Source organism: Syngnathoides biaculeatus, chromosome 4, assembly GCF_019802595.1.
Source record: "Syngnathoides biaculeatus isolate LvHL_M chromosome 4, ASM1980259v1, whole genome shotgun sequence".
Lineage (NCBI taxonomy): Eukaryota > Metazoa > Chordata > Actinopteri > Syngnathiformes > Syngnathidae > Syngnathoides > Syngnathoides biaculeatus.
Window position 1 is genome coordinate 24,699,054 of NC_084643.1, and position 20,340 is coordinate 24,719,393.

At 43.2% G+C, this 20,340-nt stretch overlaps 1 protein-coding gene across 2 annotated transcripts in view; it reads left to right on the top strand.

Annotated features, from left to right (window-relative positions):
• Positions 1–20,340, top strand: part of znrf3 (zinc and ring finger 3) — an 84,676-nt gene that overhangs the window by 42,990 nt on the left and 21,346 nt on the right. For both annotated transcript variants that reach the window (XM_061816882.1, XM_061816881.1), the window contains one exon: positions 6,775–6,897. In XM_061816882.1, the coding sequence (XP_061672866.1) occupies positions 6,775–6,897 (123 nt within the window). The remainder of the gene's footprint in view (positions 1–6,774; positions 6,898–20,340) is intronic.

Consider the following 20,340-nt stretch of genomic DNA (forward strand, 5'->3'; position numbering starts at 1 on the left):
AATGTAAAATATCCAGTAAAGAAGCATCATATATTATTGAAACATACATTGTAAGGATTATTTGGATCATGTAAAAAAAGCTACATGAACAGTTTGAAAAAAATCACTTGAATTTAAAATACCAACCATGAGTAACCGTCAACGTTGACGGGAAATATATACTATTATTATTTATATATTCCATACGTACAGTTTATAGAAAGAGTTCTGACAAAAAGTCAAGACCACTGCAAGAGGATATTTCTCTGATTTTAACATTTATGTTGGTATAAAATGAAAAATGTTTTTTTTGGTAGAAACTACTGACAACATAAGTCCCCAAACTCACATGTACACTGGCGCCTTGAAATAGGAGTTAAATGTGTTACATGACTATGGTTGTAACTCCAAACATTCGTCCTACTAATAATCTTTACGCTTTGGAAATGAACAAAAATGAATCCAAAAAAAAAGTGTTTTTCTTTTAATAGAAAAAGAACAAACTATTATTGTACTTTATAAAAACAGAGAGTTCTGACATTTTTTTTTTTACTTCATTAGAGTAAAGTACAGAGTACAGTACACTTACTTAAAAACATGGAATAATTTTACGAGAACTATTTTGGAAAAAAAGAACTAGTAATTTTCCGTGAAGGATTTTGCAAAACATCAAGTATGTAATAATTTTCTGAGTATGAAGTTGAGACAAAACTGATCATCTTCCAAGAATAATGTTTGAACTAATTAAAATAAAGTGCACACCTTTTGCACATATGAGATGTGCCAATAAAACAAACATAATACACTAATTACTCCTCCCTTTCTTAGCTCGGGGACAATTAAAAGCTTTGATGTGATTGTGACATTTCATCCCATAAATCTGACTGACATGCCTCCATTAAAAGTTGATTTTTTTTCGGAACCAAAAGGGGATTTATGACCAAGATAAAGTCATGTATTTTTTCGCTCACATTTTTTTTCATTATGAATAGATAACATTTTTAGAGGACAAATTTGTCTTTTCCTAGATAAAAAGGCTGGATATTACATGATTAACGTTATCTTTGTAAAATTCACTTGTTACTATATGACCTTCCATCATTAAACCTTGATCATACTGTAAAACTATGACTTCATCTTGAAAACATACATCTTTATTCTTGTATTCTTGCAACTTTTATTTTGACATGTATGATTATTGAAAGGGGAAATCCAGTGGTTTGTGTTACGTGCCGTTACAAATGCTCGATTACATGGGACACCATTATGGCCAGTGCGGATTTCTCGGATTTATCCTCATCTATTGAAGAAATACAGTAATAGTTCATCAGGAAGACGAAGGAATGCTTCCATACAGAACCAAGAGCTTGCTCGGCCGGGAAGCAAGCTCACGGCTCCGCCACTCGGCGGAGCGAACTCGTCAGACTCAGCGTCATTCCTCCCACAGAACCATCTGAATATTCAACATTATTTACGGCTGAGCGAGCTCATGGCTTCGCCGCTCGGCGGCACTATTGACAGCCACATGTTCAAAGCTGTTTGGAAGTATTCCGCCGTCTTCCCGATCAACCGTTACTGCTATTTCTTCATCAGATGGGGATAAATCCAAGAAATTAGCGCTGGGCACAATGTAATCGAGCGTTTCGAATGGCACGTTACACGTCACATACGCCCACGTAGGTCATGTGACTCGCAAAAATGACGATAAAAATCTTCCCAAAACACTATTAAATGAGAGAGGATTTAACATAGATAGAGTACATATTACATGACCTATTTGATATATTGTTCATGCAAACCACTAGATTTCCCCTTTAAGGATGAAGCCAGCACCTGTTGAACATGAATTTCTGCTTGAAAGCCTGAGGAAAATGGGCCGTTCAACACACTGTTCAGAAGAACAGCGTACTTTGATTAAAAGTTTGATTGGAGATGGTAAACCTTATGAAAAGGTGCAAAAAAGGATGTTCAGCTAAAGTGATCTCCAAAGCCTTAAAATGGAGAGCAAACCAGAGGCACTTGGCAGAAAACTGAAGACAACCATCAAAATTGATCGCAGAATAACCAGAATGGCAAAAACTCAGCCAATGATCAGATCCAGGATGACCAAAGACACTCTGGAGTTACTTGTTAGTGTTCTGACAGTGAGAAGACATCCATGTGAAGCTAATTCATTTACCTCTGTTAAAAAAAAGGCATGTGCAGAAGAAAAATTAATTCTAGTCGTCAATGTTTATTTCTGTTCCGCAAGGTGGCAGTTATTCAGATGAAGTCTGAAAGAAGGATCTCATGTTTTTGAGCTGAAAATGATCCATAGTGCTGCTGTATTGCAGCAGGTGGATTCTTTATACAATGATGTGGGGTGAGGGGTTGTGGCCGAAGGAGGCGGGGGACCTGTCAATGATTTAGTGGGGGTCGGGAGTGGGGTGGGGAGTAGTGCGCGGTCGCTACATGATCAAAGGCTCGACGAATTGTGTCACAGGCGGACAGAATAATAGCTGGGATGGTGTGACTTGCATTTTCATGTCCAATGAGACTCAACCCCTTGGAGGGGGGAGGGGATGAGGAACAGGGCCCCCTTAACAACTCTGAGGTCACGCGGGGAAAAGTCCAGAGTGACCGACCACGTTGGTCAGCGTGTTCCAGGTGTCTGGCAGGCCGGGTGGAGCTCAAGTCCCAGCCAAGATTTCATTGAGAGCGTGGCCAACGTAACGGGATACTCATGTGAAAGGCGGCCCTCGCCCCACTTCTCTGTCTACCCTCCAGGGGCACCCTACAACAGGTAGGGCAGGACAAAAGATGCCCCATTGTGGTGGTTGCGCAACCGAATTACTCCGGGAAAGAATGCTAGCCTTCAACTTATTTCTGCTGGGCCAAGTAGAGGTTATCATGATTAGCTGGCGAGATACGTGTACTTTTTTTTTCCCTCCCCCCTCCGATTGTGGATCATAGCACAATTGTTCATTTGTACTGTTCAAGGGAGCGGTTATCATGAATAACTCACAAGAGGCGCAATCACGTTAGCTCATTCGCTGCAACCCGTTTGCAAAGAGTTCCTCTTTTTGGCAGGCCCACGGAATAGTTTGTTCTGTGAGAATATAAACATTGAACCTACCCAAAAACAATATATTCGCTTATTTCACCAGTAAGACTTTAGTAATAAACAGCTTTCACTAAAACTCCTGCTTTCGGACCAAAAAGTGGAGGAAACAACGTTTTTATGACAAGAAACAGGTCAAGCCGAACGGTTGACTTTGACAGGAACATTTTGTTACTTTTGTGACATTTAACACTATTAAAGAGCAAAAACAAGATCGTGAAAGGGCTTTTGTTAGGACAGCAACCATTTATTTTAAGGATGGGATACTAGCGTTATCTAAGGAGTGAATACACGCATTAGTATTACTCTGTTGAGGAGAAAGAAAAGTAGAATTCTGCATCCCTAATTTGTTTTCAAATATAGAACATTGAAACGTAGCATGAGCGACGCTGACAAACCACGCATGGCTCGTGCTAAAGGTCAGTGGCTCATTCACGTGGCCTGCGCCATGAATTTCATTAACTACGTCGTCTTTTCTCAGGATTGCGACACACACTTTCTATCTACCGGAACACATACTCCGTTTATACCATAAATGTACATAATCTATTCACCTGTGAGGTACCTAAAGTTGTCCTACTTGGCAGTTTCTCTGTCCCTCCCAATCGACGTGACAAACAGATTCACTGCCTAATCTTTATCTTCTACTCAAAAGCTGTGCTGATCTCTGAATCCAAATTGATGCGACATTGCCAGGTACATAAATCTTTTTCATCTGAGTCTCTTAAAAAGCAAAATTTCACAGACAAGCTGAGCGAGACCCTCTTCCACGTTGCCTACCCGTTTAGATGTTTAAATGTAAATGGTTGAATCCCATTTGACGGATATAAACTTCCACAGTCGTGGATGAGTTAAGCACGTCGGAGACATTGCAATGTTTTTTTGTTTTTTGTTTTGGGGGTTGGGGGGGGGGGTTGGGGGGATTTAGCCGCTACGGTATTCCCTAGAAAAGACGATGAGACCATCTTAGCTCTTGCCACCATCCTCTGTGGCCGACAACCATCCGAAAGGGCCCCCGCAAGTGGAGATAATGGCCGGCAATGGTCAGCCTCTAAAATAACAACGAGGCCCGCAAACAACAACACTGGCCCATTTTGGAGTGCAAAGAACCTCCCCAGTCCCGTGCACAATGGTCTAGTGTTCAGGATGCAGGGGCGCGGGCAGGGCTCCCCCACTGCCATCTTGTTTGAAAAGCTCGGTAGGGCAGAGCGTTACTTTAGTAGAGTTAGCGCTGTAGGAGGGCTCGAGAGGTGACAGGTCAGGATATGCAGGCTTTCCGTTTTATCTTCACCTTTCCCTTCAATTTTGTCCTCCTCCTTCGGAGCGCGCTCTGAAATTATCATACCAAATGTGTATGTAATTTATACTTGTGCTCTCTCTAACCCCCCCTAGGCTTATATCTGCATTCTCTCCCTTCAAAAATGCAGCTCGCATACATCCTGATCCTCCCACATATATTGGTGGAAAAAAAATCGCTTTGAGGACCTTCTCTGGGAATGTAAAAGTACTGCGTGGCAGTATTTTTGTACCAATGGCTTATGGGATGTCTTGTGCTCAACTAAATAGATAATAACTAATAACCTCCTGGTGTGAAATTGTGTAAAAAGATCCTTCCAAATACTGTTTTTGAGAATTTTACAGTGCAAGTTGTATTATTTTTGGGCCACATTCTCTTCCACAAACTAATAATTTACAAGTGTATATGTGGAAGGGTGCTTCCAAATGTTTTTTTTTTTTAAATTTGGGTGGCCCAACTATGATGAAGTATAATGTCAATGTGTGTGTGTGTGTAAAAAGTTACTTCTAAAACATCTTTTTGTTTTTTTTTACAAACGATTCCACAACCTGAACTTCTTCTATGCTAACATTTGTCTGCATGCGGGAGGCCGAATGACCGAATAAATAATCATTTCCAGATGTGAATTTGTGTGACATGTAAATCATCTTTTTGAGAGTATTACAACGCGATCTCTTTTGTAAAATTGTGTAAAAATGTACTTCCTAAGCTATTTGATCGTTTTCTTTTCTGCTAACTTTTGTGGGAGGCTTGTCCTGCGTCTTAAATTCTCTTCCACACTACTTTTGTTTTTTTTTTTTTTTTTTTTTAAATATACAAGCTTGTGAGAGGCCTGAGTAAGATGTGACAAGTTTGTCGGAAAGCGAAGGCCCCTCAGGCTTTCCGCTTTGTTCAGCGCACCGCAACGCAGCGTCTTCGTAATCACAAGTGACGGTGTGAGAAATTCCCGTCAGCTTTTATTCCAAAAGGCGGGACAAGACGGTACACAGTAGAACCGCGCAACACATTCCTTCTCTTTTAGTCCTCTGCCGTCGACCTGTTTTGAATTTGACCCCTCCCAAAGTCCTCGACTATAAGAACCCTAAAACCCTTCACGTCAGGTTCTTGATCCTCCGGACTTGGCACCGATCGCCTCGTCCGACTGCCAACCCGCACTCCTTTCATAGGTTTGAGGTCGCTCGAGGGAGGAAGGGTATCTGGGGTCATCAGCAATGGCCTGGGGGCTTGAGTGGCTCCTGAGGGGGCACGGCACCACAATGCTGAGTGATTGGAGGGGCTGTGGTTGTGGGGCTAATAGGATAACTGGCCCTGCAGGTCAGTTAGGAGGGCTTCTGATGCTAATAGCCTCTTTACAGCCTTTGCTCGGGAGGTGAATGGATCCCGCGTTCTGCTTCTGGCCGACCGGCAGGTCGCATTTTCGGAAGTCGATGTGATGTGACAGATATCGGATTGGGGATCAAAGTGACTTCTGAGTACAAAGTGTGTTCATCTCGGGTGGATGCGTAAACAGAGGACGTCGTTATCAGTAGACGGCCAAGCGTATTGATGTTTTGACTACAGTGACAGGAGTAAAATGCAAATATTTGAAGTTGTAGAGGAAGCAACGAAATTGTCCACTTTCGGAGAAAACAAAATTCTAGATCTGTGGTGGCTTTATTTTTGTGTCATGACCTGTCTCTTGCGTTCTCTTCCATTCGCCTAAATGGAGTTCACCATTTCCGTGTATGAATCTGTGTGAATGGGGGCTCTCCAATACATATTTTGTCGCAATGTTGGGAAGTCAAGACACAAGGCAGCTGGCATTTAGTCAACTCTTGCCTTTACTCAACAAAAATGAGTCTGCGTAAAATGTAACTTTGGTTTCATTTAATTTTGTGGCACTAAAATGTTGGTGAGCCAGCATTTATTAACCTCTCGTATTGTACTGGGTCCGGCATTCTCTTCCAGTCACTCTTTTGAGGCATTTATACATATCCATCCATCCATTATCTGAGCCGCTTATCCTCACAAGGGTTGCGGGAGTGCTAGCACCTATCCCAGCAAACTTCCAACAGGAGGTGGGGTACACCCAGAACTGGTTGCCACCCAATCACAAGGCACATAGAGACAAACAACCAGCCGCATTAACAATCACACCTAGGGGCAATTTTGAGTCATGATCACATTTTAAGTCAATTTTTTTTTTTTTTCTCTGTAATAATTTTGGCTTTATCAACACTTTGAGCACAACAATTGCTAACCTTCCTGCTTTTCAAAATTCACAGACCCCCATTATTCTCTGAAATGAGGCAACAACCAGATGAATATGTGTTCCCCTGCTGGAAGACGGGGATATGCAAATGGGATCACCGCCCCTTCTGAGGAGCGTAAATGAATTCATCTTTTCCCTGTCTTCCAGATGCATCCTTTGGGATTATGTAACAACAACGACGAGGAGGACCTGTACGAGTACGGCTGGGTCGGGGTCGTGAAGCTGGAGCAACCAGAGCTGGACCCCAGTTGCCTCACCGTGCTGGGAAAGGTAAACAAGAGGAGCCATGTTCATATTTGCTTCATGGGAGGCTGACACGTCCCGAAATACGTGCTCATGAAGGTTTAAGGTCGGCCTAAACCACCTGCTGTGTACCCCGCGTGTGCTCTTATCGGGATTTTCATTCAGTGGTACTCTTAATGGTGGAATGGAATAGTGACACGCTCGAGCCAGACCCAAAACATCCATCAATCATCCATCCATTTTCTGTATCGCTTATCCTCACTCGGCTCACGGGCGAGCTAGAGGCTACCCTAGCTGACTCCAGGCGAGAGGGGGTATACACCCTGTCGCCACGACACATTCTACAACAACTATTCACACTGACATTCACACCTTTGGCCAATTTGGAGTCTTCAATTAACCGAGCATGCATGTTTTCAGGATGTGGGAAGAAATCGGAGTACTGTAAATCCATGTAAGGAAAACGTGCAAACTGCACACAAGCAGGCCCGGGAATTCAACTCCAGTCCTCAGAACTGTCAGGCAGACGCTCTAACCCGTCGCCAAACGTGCCACTGCCTCAAGAAATGTTAGAGAATAAAATATAAAGACAAAACTTATATTACGGAACTCCATGTGCCTTGCAATTGGCAGGCAACCAGTTCATGGTGTGCCCCGCCTCCTGCCCGATGACGGCTGGCTCCAGCACTTGTGAGGATAAGCGACTCAGAAAATGGATGGATGAATATTAGTCAAAAATACAATAATTTAAGGCAAAAATGCAGATGGAGACAGGTGAAATACAGAAAGTCACGACCGAGGGTATGACCCAAATGCCGGACTTCGAAGTAAGGAAGGTCAAAACACAGGTAGGCAGTCCAAAGTGGCAAAAGCACAAAAACACGTGGCAGAAGACATGGTCCAAAAACAAGAAACAAGGTCAAATTACTCAAAGGCAAAAACTTGGAACATGAACAAGACTAAACGTAACTATGGTAACGCTAGGACGTGGTAAAGAGGCAAATACCTAACAAGAAGCCTGCTAAACATGCAAAACTCGCACACAAGCAAATGGGAAACTAAGACACGACACACAAGGCTTAAATACATGACATAATTAAAAAAATGAGGTGGAGGTGGAGGGGGTGGGGGGTGGTGCTGGCAGAAATACCCGAAAATACAAAATATTAGAAGACAAATACAAAAATACTCGAAAAATGTTGGAAAAATATTAGGGCAGAAATATTTTATAACAAAACCCATGTAGTGATAGATGAAATACACACAAGTATCAGTAACAAAATTATTGGAAAAGAGATAAAAATAGACACCCACTAGATTAACTATAAACATATCCTCCAATGTCTAAAACTGGGAAAAAAAAATGGTAAAAAAAAAAATCTGTGAAAATATATAAAAAAAAAACCTTTGGATGTTATTTCTTGTAATGATTCATATTGATTTCGTAAAATGATGAATTAATGAAAAGAAGAAGCTGGCTTCGATGGCCGGTGTGATTGGAGCCCAAGAACCTGATCTTGGATGCTCGGCTGCGGTTTGACCCACAACGCTTTACGACACGTTAGTGACCTTGGTCCATGACCTCTTGTGCTCCGGCCAAAATGTCGACATCATACACGTTTATCCCCAGGCGAGTGTAATTAGCGGAGAGTGCGGGGACCTTGCCAGACTCTCACCCAGGACCCGTAGGCAGCTGGGTGTCAACGCCCGTTGCCTTCGCCAGTACAGTGTCGACCCCCTGCTGTCCGCCAATGTGCCCGACCTCGCTTACGGACACCAGCCCCCCAACGCCCCTCCGCCGTACCTCCTCTGACTGGGCCACTTTGCCGGGAACAGAGCTGGAATATTTTCTGATCAACTTACATTCAATTCAATTACTACATTCTCGTGAACGCACTAAACGTCGTTGATGGGAAAGGGGGTGGGTGGGGGGGAAATGCTGTTTCCTCACAGCCGTGTCTAAAAATAAAAAGTGTCTGGGAAGACAAGGCCCCCCAGCTGTGCTCGGCATAGCAACGGACGCGTTGTCCTCTATTTAATGTTGGGCGGGCACGAGGACGGGGATCGCCTTTATTTGAAGTGGAAGGGCCCGTTTGGCCGATGCGGATGGTCAGAGTGCTTCTGCTTGAAAGGGACGACAACCCACCTCAGGCAAGGCGCTTTGTTTGTTATGTTTGTTCCGTTGGAATCTCTCAGAGCAGGGTGGTCTCCTTGGAAAGCTGCAGGTCCAAAATGTGGTTCCCCCCGCACCTAAATGCCACTCGTGTGTTTAGGGCTGGGTTGGCAAACGTCGGTGTTCAAAGGCCAGATTTTAAAACGAACAGATGGGCCGCGTCATTTCCAGATGAGGTACTAATAAATCATATTAAAAGTGACATTTGCAGTCTTGTTTATTTTCAATGATGCAGTTTCATTGATCCAACAGTCTTTTATTAAAATAAAAACGATGAATGTATGGAATAGTTTTATTTTTTGTATTTTTTATTGACAATAAATTAGAACATTTAGTAGAAATAAAATATAAAATTGAAAGTTCATATTAAAAATGGCTAACACAAAGTTTCTAAATAATATTCAGCATTTATGCTCATTTTTAGTTTCAATTAATTAATAATTATTTTTGCAATAATCATTGAATCAATATAAGGTACTTACTTAATTAACCAATTATTTTGTTTGATAGATGTACACATCCATTCATTAGGTTACTGTACCGCCTATCCTCACTGAAGTCGTGGTTATTGACTTTGGGCGTTACTCGAATTACACCCCGAACGCGTCGGCACCTAATCACAGGGTACATTTAAACAAACATTCGCATTCACATTTGCCCCAACGGTCAATTAACCTTAAATTAGCCTCAAACTAAATGCTCCGTGGGCTGGATGAAAGAATGAAGAAGAGAAGCCAGCTGCGTTTCTGGGTGTTGTTGATCTATGGCTTTCGTTTTGCATGGTAGAGTTTGAACTTGTATTTATTGATGTCGTGACCAACCGTGTTAACTGAAAAGCTTTGTCTTATGTGTTTCTGAGCCCACATGGGAATATCCTTTGCACGATGATGCAGCTTTTTAATGCCGTGGCACCTGAAGGGTGGAAGGTCACGGGCATTCATTGTCAGTTATCGGCCTGGCTACTTACGTGCAGGGATTTCTTCGGATTCTCTGAAACCTACGATGATATCATGGACAGTAGATGATGAAATCCCTAAATTCCTTGCAATTTTATGTTGGAAAAACATTGTTCGGAAAGATGTAAACCTTGCCTTATCCTTGCTTGTGAACAACTGATGTTTTTGGGGATGCTCCTTTTGTACCCAATCATGACACCACTTCCCAATCTTTTGTTGCACCTGTTCCAGCTTCGACCCATATGCCTATGAGTGTTGTTATATTGTCTGTTTACATGTGATACAGAAATATTTAAATATATGCTGCTCAAACGGTTACAACTGTAACGTTGATGCTAGTTTTGCTAGCTCATCTGTGGTGTCTTGTGTGTTTGCACTAAGCTAGCAGACTTTCACAAGTTATACAGTCTAATTAATGAGATTCTCTTTGTTTTATAATTGAAATTGTTCACAATTTGTCAAACTTCTGCTTATTGTGAAGTTTGCTGCCATGTAGTGCTCCTAACTAAAATTTTTGCTTGCAACTCAAGAAAAAAAAAAAAAATCAGCCAATCGCTTGCACCTAGAAAAACGTAGTCAAAAGTCAGGTCACTTGTGAGTGGAGGAACTACTGTACTTTCTAAATTGTTCCAAACTAGTATTTGTCCTCTCAATTAAAAGCACAACCAATTCAGTCCCATCTAAGCTAGTCCCAAATCCTAAAATCGGCCACTTAAGTCAGACTGGAGTCAAGTCATGAAACTCGAATCTCCCACATCTCTCCGACAATCCCAGACCGATGATCAGGAAATGACAGGGAGCTTCAGGAGGGGGCGCTTCGCTCCGTGAAGTCGGCGGGACAAGCTGACAAAAGTGCTGCCGTGTCACATATCTGTAGACAGTTTTTTCCTGCCTTTCCTGTCTGCTTTATGTGCCGCCCGGAGCTGGGGAACCCTGACCCTCCGACCTGCTGTAGGAGCATCGGCAGCGCTCATCCTTTCTTACTTTGGATTTGAGAGGAACGCTTCGATCTGTAGAAAAAACACAAGGTCAATTTAGTTGTTTGGTGAGGTGTTCCCTGCAGGCGCAATGTGATCGGATCCTCTGCTCCCATGTACTGTTCATGTACAAATTCCCAAAAGTTTGGGATGTTGGGCTTTGGGGTGAAATTGCTTGATAAAGATAAAATCCACCTTAACATCCATCCATCCCTTTTCTTCACCGCCTATCCTTACGAGGGTCGCGGGGAGTGCTGGAGCCTATCTCAGCTGTCAATGGGCACCCTGAACTGGTTGCCAACCAATCACAGGGCGCATAGAGACAAACAGTCGCACTCACAATCACACCCAGGGGTAATTTAGAGTGTCCAATTAATTTTGCACGTTTTTGGGATGTGGGAGGAAACAGCAGTGCCCGGAGAAAACCAACGCAGGCAAGGGGAGAACATGCAAACCCACACAAGCGGAGCTGGGATTGAAGCCGGGACCTCAGAACTGTGAGGCCAACGCTTTACCAGCTTAGCCACCATGCCGCCCATAACTTTAACAGATCCATTTAATTTGACCTTGTATATACTTCAATCCGCATTCAGCTGCAGTGACGGTGTCTGGCATTTTTGTTATATGCAGCCAACTGTTCAATATTTTCATACTTTTTTTGCACAACTCCCTGTTCTCTAACAAGGAGCTGAATGGCAAAATAAACAATGTCTTTGATTCATGACAGTTTCCACTTCTATAGTTTTCTTTTACTCTAGGGGTGTTTTCCTATCGGTCTCGCAACCTGCCGATGACACTTTGTCACCCAACCTCGCAATGGCGTCATATTGTTGATCAAATGTTAGGTGCTGACTTGGTCTCATGATGTCAAAATGTGAATTGCTTGATGTTTGAATACCAATTCTAATTTGGGAGTTGAATTGGCTGACTGAGCCACTGTATGCTGAACACTTGAAGTTGACTTACCTGTTTTAGGCGTCTCCTCTTCCTTTCAACTCGCTTGTCTGCTGCCGTCGCTGCACTAGAACTCTCGGTGGCGTACCAAAATGTCAGGCCTATCTTCAGAGAGTGCAAAATTATGCTGATTGTGGAAATGGATCGTGGTTAGCTGATGCTATCCGTTGGAAAAAAAAAAAAAAAAAAAAAAATGTCGTAATGTGAAACTAGTCTGTGGCGCAGGTTTGAGATTCACACTGCAGTCCAGCACTGTGAGGCAGATCTGCTAACTATTCGTCCACTGTTCTACCATCTGAAGTCATTCAAACCGAAGGAGGTACATTTTGCTTCTCTCGTAGAGGCATGGCTGTACTTGGAATTTTTAATTGGGAAAATTAATGATGGACTTGTTCTAAATTTTGGATGCTTGGTTCCTATAAAGCCGTGGTCCTCAAACTTGAACCTGAAGTCTAATCTAGTGGAGTTTGGGCCATAGCCTTGCAACATCCTGGACTGGTTGCCGCCCAATGATCGAGCAAATATAGACAATCAGCTTTTCATACTTAATACATATGAAGAATTTCGTCTTCAATGAACCTTAAATCCATGTTTTGGGATTTGGGAGGAAACCAGAGTACCCATAGAAAGACACATGCGCAGGGAGAACAAACAAATGCTGGACAGCCTGGATTCACACCCCGAACCTTGGGACTGTGAGACAAACATGCTAAGCACTTACCGCTGTGCTGCTAACGCGAGTCATCAACAATCAATTTCCAACGCTCGATGAAACGATTGAGGCAAAGTGTGTCTGCTTTGGTTTGTTGGTGCAGCCCACCAACAGCTGTCTGTCAGCCTGTCTGGCTGGTGTAGAGCGTCAGAGCGAGCTGGTATTTGCTTGTTGTCTGTGGCCTGGCGCTGCCCCTCGGCAGCTCCTGCGTCAAGCGCCATCAGTTCCACCTTGAACGTGTGCCAAGACAACATTTCATAGCGTAGCCGAGGCCCACTACAAAGTGCTTAAAAATAACTCCCAGAAAGCAGCGTGGAGAACAGTGGAAGAAGAAAAAAAGATCCCGGTGTCATCTCCTCTCTGAAATAAAGCGAGTTGCTTTCAAGTTTTGGCCAGAGGCGGCAAGCAACCGTAAAATGTGTATCCTGTGTGGGAAGAGTCCTAAAAACCACACTTGGACAATGTGTGTGGCCGAAGCGAGAGGATCTCTTTCTGCCATTTTGCCCAATGAGCCTGACTTGACTCGATCCGCTTTTCGTCCTGCAAGTGTCTTTGAAGACATGCCATCTCTTAAAATCCCAGTTTTGAAAAACTTCTGGCTAGACCTTGGACTTTTGCCCTGATTTGGTCTTCTGGGCGAATGTCTGCATTTGTGAGAAAACACATTTTGTACTCGGGAAGGTAGAGGGCAATGAGAAAACAATAGAAACTGTGGATTCCCGCTTTTTGTAGGGAATAGCCAAGCCAAGCCAAGTTGGGACATTAAGCATAAAAACGGAATACAATGATTTGTAAATCATCCATCCATCCATTTTCTTTGCTGCTTATTCTCACGAGGGTCGCACGGAGTACTGGAGCCTATCCCTGCTGCCAACGGTCAGGAGGCAGGGTACACCCTGAACTGGTTACCAGTCAATTGCAGGGCACATCGAGACAAACAGCCGCACTCACAATCACACCTCGGGGCAATTTAGAGTGTCCAATTAATGTTGCATATTTTTGGGACGTGGGAGGGAACCGCAGTGCCCAGAGAAAAACAACGCAGGCACGGGGAGAACATGCAAATTCCACACAGGCAGGTCCGGGATTGAACCAGGGACCTCAGAACTGTGAGGCCAACGCTTTACTGATCCACCGTGCTGCCATTTGCAAATCATGTTCAACCTATATTTAATTGAATACACTACAAAGACAAGGTATTTAATGTTCCAGCTGCTAAATGTTTTAGCAAATAATTAATTTATAATGTTATGGCTGCAACACTGGGACAGGCTCATGTTTACCACAGTTACATCACCTTTTTTTTTTTTTTCAATAAATTTTGGGAACTGAGGATACTAACTGTTGAGGCTTTGTAGATGGAATTCTTTCCTATTCTTGCTTAATGTACAGTTTCAGCTATTCAACAGTCAACGAAGCCAAGCTGTTGTGATTAGTGCAGAATCTGGTTTGGCATTGTCCTGCTGAACTTAGCAGTGGTGTCCATGAAAAGGACATTGCTTGGATGGCAGTATGTTTCCGTAAAACCTGTATGTACCGTTCAGCATTAATGGTGCCTTCACAGAAGTGTAAATTACCCATGCCATTGGCACCAACACAGACCCATACCATCACAGATCCTGGTTTTTGAACTTTGCATCCATAACAGTCCGGTTAGTTATTTTCTTCTTTGGCACTGAGAGCACGAGCTCCACAATTTCCAAAAAGAATTTGAAGCAAAGTGGAAAAGTTTTCTGTCGTCTAACAAGTCCAGATTTCAGTCTATCTTAGATGAGTTCAGGCCCAGAGAAGGCGGTGTCGTTTCTGGGTGTTGTTGATAACTGGCTTCTGCTTTGCATAGTAGAGTTTTAAGTTGCACTTACAGATGTAGCGCTGAACATTTACTGACATTGGTTTTCTGAAGTGTCCCTGAGCCCATCTGGTGATATCCTTTGCACACTGTCAGTTTTTGATGCATCGTTGCCTGAGTGACCGAAGGTCACGGGTATTCAATGTTGGTTTTCAGCCTTGCTGCTTAAATCCAGTGATTTCTCTAGATTCTCCGAAACCTTTGTTGACATCATGGACCATAGAGGATAAAACCCTTGAATTCCTTGCAATTGTATGTTGAGGAATATTGTCCTTATTCGACGAGGTGAACATTACCCCATCTTTGCTTGTGAACGACTGAGCAATTGAGGACGCTCCTTTTCTACCCAGTCATGCCACCCACCTTAACCTGATCAACTGTGGGATGTTCCAAACAGGTGTTTAATAAGCATTCCTCAACATTTTTGCCACCTGTCCCAGTTTTTTGGAATGTTTTACAGCCACAAAATTCCAAGTTAATGATTAAAAACAAAGTTTATCAGTTTGAACATTAAATCATGTTCTTCTTCTTTTCCTTTCGGCTTATCCCGTCAGGGGTCGCCGCAGTGTGTCATCCTAGATGAACACACATTTATTTGGCATAGTTAAATATGATTTGTAAATCATTGTATTCCATTTTTATTTCACACAACATCTCAATTTCATTGGAATTATGTTTGTGTGTGTGTGTATGTACACAAAAACACACACACACACACACACACACACACAGTACATCTTATAAAAAGTGTATGATTTGCTGTGGGTAGTAAAAAGTATGTATATATATATATATGAGAAAGATGCAGTTCATTGAGTGAATGAGGCACGCCATGTAAAAAAAGTTCCACTCGAGCCAAATCAGCGTCGCTTATTGCATTTCTTAGTTTTATATCTGTAAATAAATGATTTCCCCCTAAAATGCCATTCCCCAGTCCTTGTGATATATCACAAAGGCAACAATTATTAACATCAAAGTGACTGTTCTGTCTGATGCTCGTGTTTGCAAAGAGAGTGTGAATAAAACAAAACAAAAAATTTTCATTTTTTTTTTTTTTTTTTTTTATAGATTTCCTGGCAACAAATGATGAATTCCAGTAATGCCTCGGTGGCAAGTCGGTGATTAGAATGTACTACAAGATACTTCCGGGGAGAAAAAAAAGTCCCCAAAACACGCACGCTATGGCTACTCGTCTCACACATCAAGTTGTGGGCGCGTTTTAATTATTTGTGTGACTTACCTGACAAAAGAAAAGAGAAAAAAAGATAATATGCTGAATGAAAGTGGAAAAGTCCCTAGGTAACTTTCGAACTGGCATCTTGTGCATGGAATGTTGTTGAGTTTCAGTAATCCTGCAGTAACTCGGAACCTGAAGGGTGCAGGTGTCACTTTGATATTTGGCACTTTTTTTGGTGATTGAACATACTAAAAACCAACGCATCACAGAGTTCTGTCAGAAATACGAAAAAACTGCGAGTAATAATTAGGATGGGATAGATTTCTAGTTTAAACCGAAGATAACCCAGAATCATTTATCCCAAAACAATTCAATATCATTTCAAACTTGTCTTACAATACACATGCTTACGTATTAATTTAAACTTAAAAATATTGTAAAAATGTTAAAAGAGAAAAGATTCTTCTGTTCTGACTTCTTCTGTTAACAACCCAGGCTGAATTTAGCTCCTTCCCAGCATCGCTATTGTCTATTTTGTAAATGCACCACTTCGGCATACTGTGAAGCCTGGACTTCCGAGTTCAATTCATTCTGTGACCGTGCGCATAATGCAAAACACTTGTATCTTAAATCACATTTTCCCAATGAAATGCATGGTAATGTGTATCTTGATAAGGGACATTCAGCTTTTAAGCCGGGTCTACGCATCTTGGCCAACAAGAAGCAGTCTAAGAAACAAAATTTTACATATCGTGTATCACATCTGATCCGATGAACAAAATCTGTTACTTTTTCCATCTTCTGTACGGCAATTGAAAATACAACATAAAAAGATAAGAATAACGGACGACGTGAATTTCTGAAGTCAGGAGCAGCAAAATAAGGGAATGGCAGCAGACAGCCGAGTGTGAGCTGGAGGGTGACTGGCTCTCAGCCTGTGGCAAAGTTATGTCGTACACACTCAGGTGTAGTGTTGGAGGTCGTCTGCAGGCCACGGCAGCGCCACGGGAGTGTCATTCGCCGGCGCTGCTTGTCAAGACGCTTGCGCCGGCCTCGTCCTGACCTTGTTCTCGAGACGCCGTTCCATCCCACCTTGTTTGTTCGCCGCTGTCTGGTCGGTGGGCGTATTTGTGCATGTGCACATGCGTTAGCTCGTCTGCTGTTTATCAGCCTGCACGAGGCCAGCTCGGAGCCTAGTCCAGATGGCTTTGTTCGGGATCCAGATGGCCGATTGAGTCACAGTGTCTCGTTGTCCTCGCACACTCCACTCAAGTCAAATTACAGTTTGCAACAAGGCTCTCAAAACTACCACTATTTCATTAATCAATCTGACTTGATTATTGGAGCGCTACCATGACATTAAGGGCCTTTGTTAACACACTTTTTTAACAATCAACAGTTTGGCGGATGCTGAACATTTCTTCAAAAAAAATGGCCATTAGCTGTTTATTCCCATTCCTAATGAGGTTCATTGTACATCTAAACATAAAAGAGAACTGGTTTTATTTATGTTGGATTGCATTCGATTAATGGCATTTCTATTGATTTCAATTTGAAAAGATGATCTGAGCTAAGAGTGTTTTGAGTTACGAGCGCGGTCACAGAGCAACTTTAACTCGTAATTCGAGGCATCATTTAGGTGAATTCATGAATTGCGACTAGGTGGGGGTTCACACTGCTGGTGTTTTGACAATGTTCACAGAGGCAGTCTGTCCATGTCGTTTGGCATGGACCAATGCAAACAAACTTGGTATGCCCCCTAAACGTACCCCTCGTGCCCCCCCCAGCGTGCAATTGATGAAGAGGAGCAGCAGGAGGTCCAGGGGTGGAGAACCAATGGCTTACGAAGCTCTGAGCTCCCCGGGCATCCCTTTTCATGTCCGTGTGCGGTGATATTATCGCGCCACGACTCTTCCTGGTGGGGTGTTGGTGGAGGCACCTCCCGCCCCTTCCCTTTTGTCGATCCCTCTCCTAAATCACCTCTTTTTCCGGAGGAACCCGCCGTGCCCGTTTCCATGGTCACTGGGAAGCTTCTTGTGTCATGTGGCTCCGAGTGAGCCGTCCCTGGCCCGAATTACCCAGCTTTGAACGAGAGGCCAAGTGAGCACTTCTTAGCCTTCTTTTCAACACTGAGAGGAAGGAGAGTTGATAAGAACATCGTTTTTGGTCGCAATTGGACTGTGATCCAAACGATTAGCCAGAAAATCATTCTGATAAAGGCATATTAAGGAAAGTGCTGGCCAGGTGTAAATTGTAGAGAGAGAAGGAAAGCCCATTGCGTGGCTGCCATCGTCCCCTGATTTCAACCCCATTGAAAACCTGTGGAGCAAAGATGCATAAAATGGAACGTTGGAGTTTGGAAAAAAAAACTGGAGAGAACAAATGCAGAATTTTCATTTATTTGTTTATTTATTTTTTCATGTAAATGTGCCCCGTTATTTGGACGATTTTTTGGGTAGTTTTTGTCAATTAAAAGTAAATAATAAATTAATAATAATTTTTACAACCTCTTTCACACTGTTGTGCATCATTTGGAGTGGTTGATTTTGACTATCACTGATGGTGTAGTGATGCCTTTGGTGCAGGCAGCGTGGGATTGATTCCCGCTCAGTGATGGTGTCGATATCAGCCCTGCGACTGGCTGGCGACCAGTTCAGGGTGTAATCTGCCTTCGCCCGAAGTTAGCTGGGATAGGCTCCAGCTCTCTCTTCGGATAAATGTGGGTTGTGTCAGGAAGGCCATCCGGCCTAAAAAAACTGTGCCAAACAAATATGAGCGTTCATCTAAGATGACACGCTATCGCCACCCCTAACTGGACAAGCCAAAAGAAATACTTATGGAGTGGTTGATTTTGCATTATTTGGCAAAGACAACTTAACGTAAACTCAAACATACAGAACAATTTATAACACAACTGAAAGGGAGAAAAAATTTATGCTGTGGCTGCCATCATCCCCTGACCTCAACCCTAATGAGAACATGTGGACCATACATTAAAGCTATGAGGATGGATGGCAATCTTCCTCCGATTGTGGGGAGCAAACATATTTACTGTAAAAAAAAATCACATAGATCTTTCAAAAGTTAATAAACACATGCACTTGCAGAGTAATTCGGGACAAAGTGTGAAGGTTGAAAAAAACTCTGTTGTCCGACCTCAACCTAATTGAGAATATTTTGAGCATACTTTAAAGACAGCACGTTTTATAGAAGCTAATATTGTTGAAGATCAACCCATTTTAATTCATATCATTCTTAAGGGAAATGGAAAAAAGCGGCATATGTCTCATCATTCGGGACAAAATGTACTATTTGATGGTCGTTACATCTCAGCAGCACCGGGAATGTCGCAGCAGTGCCGGATCAAAAGCAAGAGGCGGACATCCAGCCGGCTCCGCCAAAGCCTCGGCCTTCCCCTCCCCTTCATCTCCGCCGAAGCTTTTGTCGGGGAATGCGTGCGTGAGAATCCTCGTGTCCCGCGCGCCCCGCAGCGACCGGCCTGGGCATGGAATCTCTGAGAGGGGCCCCCGTGCTACTAATCTGAGGCTGCCTCCTATCTGGAGATGCCTCCAGAGCTCAAGGATTAGCGGGGGCGAGAATGGCATCCTGTGCTCTTGGCTTGCTTTTATGCATGGCCAGCGAACCCACAATTGCCAAGCAACAGGTGATGATGAAGAGGAGGAGGAAGGGTAGCTTGCTTCATTGAGTCCAGGATCTGTCAATTGACTCATGGACTATAACATTAGGTTAGCATGGAGTTTTTCATTTTATTTGTTTTTTGTATTAAATTCCAACAAGGGCGGCTCGCTACTATAATAAATCAGTGATGTTATTGAATTGGAAAGGGTGTCTTTATATTGTATCTCAGATGGCGCTAGTCCCTGCCAGTCAAAGCATGCAGAAATATCCACCACCTTCATTTAATTTGACACCATTACAGAGGTACCTCGGCTTAAGAACATCTTCAGTTACAAACATTTGAAATGATGAAACGCCTCCTCGGAGAAATATTGTCTCTTGTTACGAAGGAAAATTCAAGATATGAAAGGGGAAAAATTCCCCAAATTCCACTCAACGTAAGCATCCTGTATCTTGGTTTGTGTGGCCTGATAGAGCTGCTCTCGCCAAAGCATCTTCCTGGCATCCCACTGGCAAGGAGGGACGTCAATCTTTACCCATGGTGCACTTCCCGTTTCTTGGTTTGTGTGGCGCGATACAGCTGCTCTACCATTAGCTATCACATAGCATTATCTTGGCATCACATCCCTCCATTGGCTAGGAGGGACAACCGTCCGTCCGTCCATCCATCCATCCATCTTCTACCGCTTACCCGGGGTCGGGTACCAGGGACAGTTGCTTTAGCAGGGACGCCCAGACTTCCCTCTTCCTAGCAACTTCATCCAGGTCTTTCGGGGAGATCCCAAGGCCAGCAGAAAGACGTAGTCCCTCAAGCTAGTGGGTCATCCCCAGGGTCCCCTCCTGGCTCCTTCTTTACCACGACGGACCGAGGAAAAAGTCTGCATCACTGCAGACATATACGATATGTTGGTGTTTAGATGTGTCCGGTGTTATTATTTTAGCAAAGGCAAACTTTTCTACTCCAGCCAAAGCACGTCAGTGGCTTAGTTGTTGACTGACTGCCAGGGTACCCTCGACGAGATAAGACAACAAT